Source organism: Dipteris shenzhenensis, chromosome 22, assembly GCF_047967505.1.
Source record: "Dipteris shenzhenensis isolate YYH24624 ecotype China chromosome 22, Dip_SZ_1.0, whole genome shotgun sequence".
NCBI lineage: Eukaryota > Viridiplantae > Streptophyta > Polypodiopsida > Gleicheniales > Dipteridaceae > Dipteris > Dipteris shenzhenensis.
In genome coordinates, this window is record NC_141617.1 from 7,402,512 (window position 1) to 7,411,971 (window position 9,460).

A 9,460-nucleotide genomic window follows, 5' to 3' on the forward strand; every position below is an offset into this window, starting at 1 on the left:
TACTTGATGAGTAGATCGAACTTAATCAAGCTAAAGAGTGATTTAGAGAATGGCAAGTAGGAAAAATAAAGAATCCAACTAAAAAATATTTTATGTTAATAAGAGAAAGAAGACCCTAGGAGGAAATCCCTTGTTGCACAAAGAGCAAGCATGGGATCTTGGTAATTTCTTCTTGAGAAGAAAATATGCTTCTATTTAATCATCCTTTTGAGACATGATTATAGACCTTTGATTTTAGTAGAGTGAACCACAAAGATGACGTAGGCCAAAGTTGTCCCAGTAACTTAGAATTTATTTGTATTCTATATATAGGGAAAAAAATTATCTATATATATATATATATATGAGCATATTAAAAAATTAAACCAATATATTTAACCTACACAATAATATTCTATAGTTATGACTTTATAAGATATATATTGTATTGTAATTATCTAGTCGAGCATGTTTAATCTCATGATTTCTTTGGTAAGAAATTAACTAGGGATCTTCTATATAAAAAACGTTCTCATCAATAAAGGTAGATAACTACTATATAACTAAGTAAACATAATGTGTGAACAAGTTTTGAATATGTTGGCCAGATCAAAATCCTCTTGTAACAAACTGTAAGCTCCATGGGGGAAGCAGAAATATTTAACTTGGAGGTGAGAATCAAGCAAGTAACTTTGTTCTATGGAAGTAGAGCTAAAGCAGAATCAGTAAGAGCTTAAGCAATGTCATAGTAGTTATCATTACTCTCTTAAAGAAAAGCCATAGTAACAATTTTGGAATCTCATGATGGTCAATAAACATGGTGCCTTGAGGAATCCACGGAGTGGAGGATTCTTGCATGATACTATCTCTAGGACTATCATGGGATTTTGTCATAGTTTTGTCTTCATTGATTTAGTAGATCTTGCTTTGATAGAAGTTGCTTATAGTTCTCTAGCATTGCAAATATTGTTAAAATTTTCCTCGTTTGATAGTTCAAATATTGGTATAGATAAGTTGATATGTTTGATGCTATTTTAGCATGCGAGCCAAGTATTTCTCTAGAAGGCTCATGGTGGCTCTAGTAGTGATTTCAAATCTATTGAATTCATTTGTAGCCCCAGTCCACCTTAATTAACTCTATTTTATAAATATTTAAAAAACCTATTGAATGCACCCACAGGTCCACCATAATAAAGTAACTCTATTTTATAAATTTTTAATCCAAAATACTTTCTTTTTAGCTCATGGGAAATGGCATTGATCTAAAAGTTATGACCTTGTTTACTTATAGTATTTTTAGCAAGCAATTCTTTTAGATTATCATAATTACACTATGTTCTACCTCTTGTAGCTATAGAATCACAAAAGGCTTCATTTCAATCTCTCAGTTATTGCTATCTTCCATCATTTAGGTATGATTCGATCCCGAAAGGTGATTTCTTTCTTTATGGAGTGCTATATTTATGTTTCCTTTACACCTTAGCACCTTTTTGAACCTTCTCGTAGTGTCTCTGAGACTTTTCTATTGAGTCTATTTCATACACTTACTTAGACTTGGGAACCTACGGACGGATATGGGTTTTAAAGTGTTTTTCAAATTTGATAATTTGGTAGCCCTAGTAGTACATTTGGGTAGTTGTCAACATCTCTACACTATTTGTTTGGTGAAAAAGCATGTTTTTTATTTTCTCTGAAAAAATATAGAAATTGGCATAGTCAACTCCAAGATCTTTACTAAACACGTTTTTATTTCATAATTGATAATTTTAAACCTCAAACTTTAATGAATTTGGTCTTGGTTTTTGCACGTTTGAGAATTTACAACACTATTGAGTTCTCTTTTCAATGTGCCAATATACCTATTTCGAGACTTCATGTGGGTTCTTAGGTCTTTAGATATTGACAACAAACATTTTCTTGTGATTCTACTTCCAACATAATCATTTTTGGTGCATAACCCCATATTGTCAACCAAACTAATTAATACCTCTAACATGTTCAATTATATTTGACATCATAATCTAGCATGTTAGGTCTTTAAAAAGCTTTCATGTTTGAACTATTTTGCAATTTAATCATTCCAAAGCCTTGGATGAGAATATACTCTAAATATAATTTCTTCCAACCATATGCTAAAGATGATTTCTTCCAACTAATATCAATTTTTTAGATGAGGACATACTCTGAACTATTTTGCAATTTAATCATTCCAAAGCCTTGGATGACGATATACTCTAAATATGATTTCTTCCAGCCATATGCTAAAGATGATTTCTTCCAACTATTATTCTTCTTTTAGATGAGGACATAGTCCGAGAAGTACGAAAAATGTAGAGAGAGGAAAAGATGAGGAAAAGAGTTTACAGGAAGGGAGAGAGGGGGGAGAGAGGGAGAGAGGGAACATAGAGTTTAAGGATACAAACTCAAAGTAAAGAAAGACCATGGAGGGCAAATCGTAAGAGGTGGGAATGACATGAGGGGGAGTGAAAGTTGCAAGGGTAGATTATGCTAATGCACAACAGGAGCCCAAGGGAGTAGAGACACTTGGAAGAATGTATCAATACAGAATAGTCCAAGGGAGAATGGACACTCGGCAAGAATGCATAGGAATGTATAAGTCTAACATGGACACTTGGGTAGAACTCATAAGAATTTAGAATTCCAAGGGAACAACATGGACACTTGGGAAGAATGTATAAGCACAAAATAATAAAGTAAACAGAATGCTGAAAGAGAGTTGGCTCCACCAAATTATGAAATATGTATATATGATCTTGATTCTCTCTCTCTCTCCTAATTCTAGCTAGGAATTTCCTCCTCTTAGCTCTAGCAAGCATTTACTCTCTCTCAGCTATAGCGAATATATATTCACTATCTACGAGCTCTAACAAGGATTTTCTCTCTCCAAAACTTATTATAAAACCTAGTAATGTGCCGAGATTATATTCTCAAATTATTTTGCACTTTCTTTTGCTTCTATTGATGCCACTAGAGATGGTATATAAACTAAAAGACTTATTATTACAAACAAATCTAAGATGCTACTCAACATTAAGTGCAGTTCTGGTCTATTAATTGCTCGTTGAGTGGCCTTTACCACTGCACACACAGGCTTAAGTAACAATAATGTAAGTAGAGGGAAAGAGAAATGTGGCAAAGAAACCTAACAATTTTGCAAAAGAATGAAATTGTGTGTGCATGTGTGTGTGTGTGTGTGTGAGAGAGAGAGAGAGAGAGAGAGAAGATCCATGAAACCTCAAGGGATAGATATGGGACTCACTCATGAAACCAAAAGGAGACAAGTGAGAAACTAGAGACTTCATAATTATATAGTGGCACACTCATCTAACATTGCCCCTATTCATTGAAATTACACAAAAGATGCTAACCTATTGGGTCCATATATTGTTGGACAATTGGTTGAAAGAAAACCTACTTTGCTTGCAAGTGCGATTATCCTCCCTACATATCCCCTACCTAAAAGTCATGGTTTATTGAGGTAAATTACCAAACCCTCTATGTAAGGAATCAAAATGATCTTGCGTTCAATTAAATAATAAAATCTAACTTGTGTCTAGGCTCTCTGATTCCAATATGAACCTCCATAGCACTCCTGTAGTGATTTGCATTTACAAGAATCAACACGATATAAATTTATTAATTGCCAAATAGATGCTTGGGTCAATGAAGACACTTTCTCGATTTTCCAAATGTAAGCACAAGCATACATTTTTTCAAACATTGTAAGGATCAATAGCCATTCACAAAATACAAAAATAAAATGAGAACCTTACTTGATAGCTGCTTTTGGATCAAACTTCCAGCCTCATACGACGAAGGGCAATGTATGCAAGCAATCGGTACCCAACAACCATAGACAACAAGGTCAAGGCTTCTGTAAAGCCACCATCTAAAGGTATGTCACGAATAGTTGGATAAGAGGCTATGCTCTTACACCCAGTAGGCATACCACAATCATATTTCTGCTCTTCATCATACTGGACTTTGACAAGAAGCCTGAAGGTGTAATAATTGAATGAAAGAAACTTCATCCAAGATATGAATGGTGGAAGGTGCTGCAAGCCATATCATTATGTGAACGTTTTAAGTTTTAGTACCAATCTATATGAAAGATATGCAATGCATAAAAGAACATAGTGATCATTACTCGAACAAAGAACCCCCCTTGTCAACATAAAGGTAAGAGAACATAGTGACCATTACCTGAACAAAGAAGCCCCCAGTTAACATAAAGGTAAGTAGAACCACAGAAGCCAAAGTAGTTGCCTTCTTCAAATCCATCATTGCAGCCCCAATTGCAATTCCCATACCCTGTATATACTAATATGTGAATAAGGAAAAGAGAAACAAAGTGCTTAAGGTGCTCTCATGTAAATAATTTGATAGTATATACAAGTGCATTATAATAAAGACACCAAAAAAACAATCATGATATGGGCTCAATTAGAAATACCTGGGAAGTGATGGTTGTCAAAAAGATAATTAACAACGTGAGAATGAATGCTGAAGCTGTGGGGCGCAAATGTGCCATGAAATACACAATCACAAGGTAGAACACAGGTAGGCAAAGGTCGAGTGGAACATCCCCAAGGGTGCGGGCCAAGAAGTAGACACTAAGCCTGTACATATCAGAGGCTCGCTCCTTTGCTAAAATTGCTCTTTCTTGGGGGAATGTGAAAAGTGCAGTAAAGAGTGGAAAGAAGCTCCAAAATGTAGCAATGAAAAATACCAGCCCTACCTGCAATTTCAAGGATACTAGGACACTTAAGGTGATGAAGCCACGACCTTTCCCAATCCAGTGCAACAAATCAAAAGCTAAAAGTGCAGTAAAGAGTGAAATCAAGCTCCAAAATGTAGCAATAAAAACAACCACTCCTACCTACAAGTTCAAAGGATACTAAGATACTCAATGTGATGAATCCACCTTTCATAATCTTGTGCAGCGATTCGAAATTTGTTGCATTGTTTCAAAAACAACATATATACCTGGTCTGCTACGTCTTTTGTAGTGTTAAGATCGGATTGCCACCACAAACAACCAATAATGATTGAGCTTGTAATGACTTGCAAGATGCGAAGCCCACTTAAGTACTCATGCCGCCTTTCCCTTAGGCCTCTAATGAAAAGCACAGAAAATTGTAACCACCAGTCGGAATTCCATGCCCGCTTCGACGAGACCCCTTCGTGGAGCTCAGTGGGGACACTCTCCATTCCAAGAAGATTGTTCTTCTCGATAAACTCCAAATTTGTCTGGTAGGATACGGAGAGGTACTGCCATTGAGATGCAATGCATCAAATTCGACCAATCATGTTCCACTCACCTGGTTAGTGATGAAGGGCCTTGCTAATACCCAAGATGATGAGGCTCTCTTAATCTCAGTATTACACAAAAATTAAAATAAGAGGCTCTCTAAATCTCAGTACTCCACAAAACTTAGTCTTAAATTACATCATACCTGTGTGACTTCGTGTGGAGAAAGCCTTGCTACAGAAATGGTTCCATCCTTGCCTACCAACCTTGTTTGCTTTTGTTCCAAATCTGTTGGTATGGAAACATCAGAGGCATTGCCACTGGCAAGATCGAGTAGGAAATCAGCTGGATTCATGGCGATGCGAGGAGAGAACCCAACAGAGGAGAAGTAATCTAATGCAGCAGAAGCCTTTCCGAAATAAATCAGGTGGCCTTCCGAGAGCAGGATTAATTTGTCAAACATATGGAAGAGTCTGCTGGAAGGCTGGTGAATGGTCGTTACGACTGTTCGTCCAACCTGATCTTGCAAATTATCAGCTGTTAATCATCAAGGATATTAACGTTAATGCTGGGAGAAATCCATAGCCATAGTCTGATCGATTGATACCTGAGATATATCACGTAACATCTGAATTATACGCAGTGCAGTTGTCGAGTCCAATCCCGAGGTTGGCTCGTCAAGAAACAGTAGAGAAGGATCGATCAGAATTTCGTTACCCACACACACTCTTTTCCTTTCGCCTCCTGATATTCCTCTCAGAAAAGGTCCGCCGATAATCGTATCTTGACACCTGCCCAAACAAATTCGCCAGGATTCAGATCATTATCTGTATGAATTCCATTTCTTCGTCACAGCTCAATTCCTATCATCAGTTCAATTCTTATTATTTTCTGTATGAATTCAATTTCTCCGTCACATGCATTCTTATCATCATCTCAATGCAGAGATCATACCAACCAATTTAGGCAACGATATGTGTGATACCTTGCAAGGCCCAGCTCGTAGATCACCTCCATTGCTCGTTCAACTTTTTGTTTCCTCGTTAGCTTCTTCGGTAACCTCAGTAACGCAGCATACATCAATGTCTCTTTGACCGTCAAATGTGGGTACAGAATGTCATCCTGCATCACGAATCCCATACTAAACAATCGCACAAGCATTAATCTCTGGCCTTAGGGAAACTACAACCTTTGTAAGATCCCACATTAACTGCTGACTGTCGCAAAATTACTGCTCACTCACCGTCGTTTCAACGCCTTCGTGTACGGCATGTCGTTATAGGTGATCGTGCCCCGTCGATTTTGTTGAGCTTGTCCACTTAAAAGATTTATAAGGCTCGTTTTCCCGCTGCCTGAAGGTCCCATCAGAGCCAATACTTCCCCAGGTACCACATAGCCTGTGACACCATGCAAGATTTCCTTCTCGATCGATCCACTTTTGCATGAAACCGTTCTAGAGAACCAAGAATTCGATTCTACCACAACTGTGTAGGTTACATCGACAAACTGCCAAGACCCAGTGTTAGAAAATCATGCGCTAGAGCTTTTGGTACAATGATTGCGTTACTTTAAGCGAAGACAAGCAACCCATGATGAGATCTTTCTGCGCATGCACCACCTTGAGAGAGATGGGCAGCGGTGCACATTTATCGGGAGTCTGAGCAGGCATGCCGATTGCCATGTGGTCGGCATGGTTCTGGCAGGACTCTTTCTCCAAGGTCATTGTCGCCTGTCTTCTTGCTTCCGACACTGCCACAAAGGAGCCACATTACATTTACACACAATGGTGTTTGTGTGAATCTACAGAATTTTTCAAATAAGCTACAGGAAATTAAGACGAAACATGCGATCTCGTACCATCTGCCATCAGAACATCAGGGACACCGGCAGGACCTGTGAAGGCGAGCGAAAAGCCATGGTGGCTTGCACTAGACGTCCTGCTTAGAAATGTATCTTCGTGATAAGAATTGTGCTCCAATTCCTCCCCTGCAAGCAAAGATCCGCTTCCTCTCCTTGCTAAACCAACTTCTTGTTTGTTTTCTGTCTGATAACTTCCAAGTGAAAGTCCTCTACGAATAAAAGATCCCGATTTCCCTTTATAAATTGGACCCGGAATTGCTTTTCGGCTTGCTATGTTATTACGGGAGGTTGCTCCGTCCGCTCCTGCATGATTGCCAGTTCCATTAACTGGTTGTCCTTCCATGCTTGGCGGTTGCCTGTCTGCGGAGGGAACACAGCCAGGAAATGATCATCAGAAGTCCGGGAGAGCGCGTCATGATTACGCTGAAAGGGACTAGAACTGAAACTCCAAGTGATACGGGAATGTGGCTTGTGAAGAGACGGGCACAACTGGAGTGAACATAGCGTACACATCGACGACTATGTGTGGCAGTTATGAGAACAGGGGGAAGTACAAACACCTGGTGTCAGCGGCATTGGACAAAGGAGATAGGTGCACTAGTGGAACTGAAGGTATGTTTTAGAAAGTTTCTGATCGATGATCTGGAGGGCCGGATCAATCGGGGCAATTGGAAAAGAGGTGGCTCTTGAGCGGTTGGGAGGAAAGGGGCGGTTGTGAATACTGTGCGTGGTGCGAATTGGGCGAAGGTGAAATTCTCGAAGGTCCAGAATTCATCGCGCGATTGGAGAGGAGGCGACGTGGGATGAGGAGAGCTCAAACGTCAGGAGATGGCTGGTGCTGATGGAAGCTGGTATGGATCCTTCGAAAAAGGATAGGGAGATCGATTAATGTTACTTAAAGCTTCAGGCAAAATTTGCGTCGATCACGATCGATTGCCTCTTATAAATGCAATCGTAGATCGAGGTTCGGATGAGGTGAGTCCATCAACGATTGTTGACAGATCTTCGGACATGTAACGAAACCAATGAGCAAGATTGTTGCTTCTTATTATATGCAGAGCTGGGGAGTAGGGACTGTGAGATCGAGCCGTGCATCATGTGATCGATCACGTGTAAGTTCCTGGTGAACTGATTGGAGCTAAACCTTTCCTAATCGCGGGAGATTGTCCAATTTCACATAAGCAGCTCCGGCAACAATTTGAACCACACTTTTCAACAATTTTCAACACACACGCATTAATCCATCAGCAATTAAGGTTAACTGATCACTTTCCCAACGGTCAACTCCCACACAACAGCATAGCGCAAGATTAATCATACACAAAACTGACAAACTCGACAAGATTTCTTGCCGTGAACAACGACCGGAACAATATGCGAATCGTTAATTTACCGGAACAATATGCGAATCGTTAATTTAAATAGATTAATCGTACCCAAAACAAACAAGCTCGCCGGAACAATATGCGAATCGTGGACCTGGTCGTTTGTTCCTGGAGACGCGCAGGAGAAGTCACGATTTCGGGACCGCTTAATTGCGAGCGGATCGTCACTCACAGCGCTGGCAAGGGCGGAACCCAAATCGATTGAGAAACTGCCGCCGAGAAGTCGAACGCAAAACGTCGGATGAATTGCACGTCGCGGGGGAATTCGATGAGATCGCCCACAAACGGGAGGCTAATCGAGCAGCGAGCTGAATATGAGGGAATATTGGGGACATAAATCGAGAAATGCGTAAAAGAAACGACGATCATCTACGCTAGCTGAGCAAAATGATGACGGTCCGTCGAAAAGCGACGGACAAAAGTCCGTCAAAAGGCGCCGGAGAAATGTCCGTCGGCTTTGCCTCGCCTTGTATTCTTTATTATATAGCCCTTTAAAAAGCGGTATTGGAATTAAAAAAGGGACGAATGCCACGTTGGAAAATCGGGAACCGTGTACCTTCAAACGAACCCTTTTCTAAAAAGACCCCAAAAAGCCACCGCCACTTGACGTGGACTGCTGTCCACGTGTTGCACTTGAGGTGGATTGCTGTCCAAGTGTAGCACCCCTACCCGTCCATGCTGGAGAATCTCACCTACACCCCCCCAACCCATTCCCCCCCTTCCCCACACTCCCTCATCATCCCCAACACATCAACCAAAACATCTACTCCTCATACATGACAAGAAGCACCTTTCTAATTGTCTCAAACTTCTTGGGGTCATCACCGCGCCCCACAAAAGTTTCACATCCCCCCGAAAGGACAAGAGGCTTCACTACAGTTCTTGCCTTGGGAACTCCAATACACCAATTTGCTTTTACGTTTCGTAGTTTACACAGTGCTTTCTCCCCCCCCCCCAAGAGACA

The 9,460-nt window shown here is 40.2% G+C and overlaps 1 protein-coding gene across 2 annotated transcripts; it reads right to left on the minus strand.

Annotated features, from left to right (window-relative positions):
- Window positions 1–3,665: 3,665 nt before the first annotated feature.
- On the minus strand, window positions 3,666–8,936 carry LOC147887675 (ABC transporter G family member 22-like). Of its 2 annotated transcripts, none has more exons than XM_087393105.1 (11): window positions 8,591–8,936; window positions 7,109–7,471; window positions 6,870–7,000; window positions 6,495–6,757; window positions 6,237–6,392; window positions 5,859–6,042; window positions 5,457–5,768; window positions 4,987–5,271; window positions 4,454–4,738; window positions 4,204–4,311; window positions 3,666–4,055 (listed from the first exon to the last, which is right to left on the minus strand). In XM_087393105.1, exons 2-11 carry the CDS (start codon window positions 7,452–7,454, stop codon window positions 3,792–3,794), a joined length of 2,334 nt encoding a protein of 777 aa, XP_087249231.1. In that variant the 5' UTR covers window positions 7,455–7,471; window positions 8,591–8,936; the 3' UTR covers window positions 3,666–3,791. The 2 variants fall into 2 exon arrangements, with proteins under 2 accessions (XP_087249231.1, XP_087249230.1); XM_087393104.1 differs by having other exon boundaries at window positions 8,548–8,936.
- Window positions 8,937–9,460: the final 524 nt, after the last annotated feature.

Coding starts and splice junctions, on each gene's coding strand:
- LOC147887675 (XM_087393105.1), bottom strand. CDS start 7,454: ATGGAAGGACAACCAGTTAATGGAACTGGCAATCATGCAGGAGCGGAC. Junction 7,001..7,108: donor TGATGTTCTGATGGCAGATG/GTACGAGATCGC, acceptor CCTTTGTGGCAG/TGTCGGAAGCAAGAAGACAG. Junction 4,739..4,986: donor CAAAAGACGTAGCAGACCAG/GTATATATGTTG, acceptor TTGAAATTGCAG/GTAGGGCTGGTATTTTTCAT.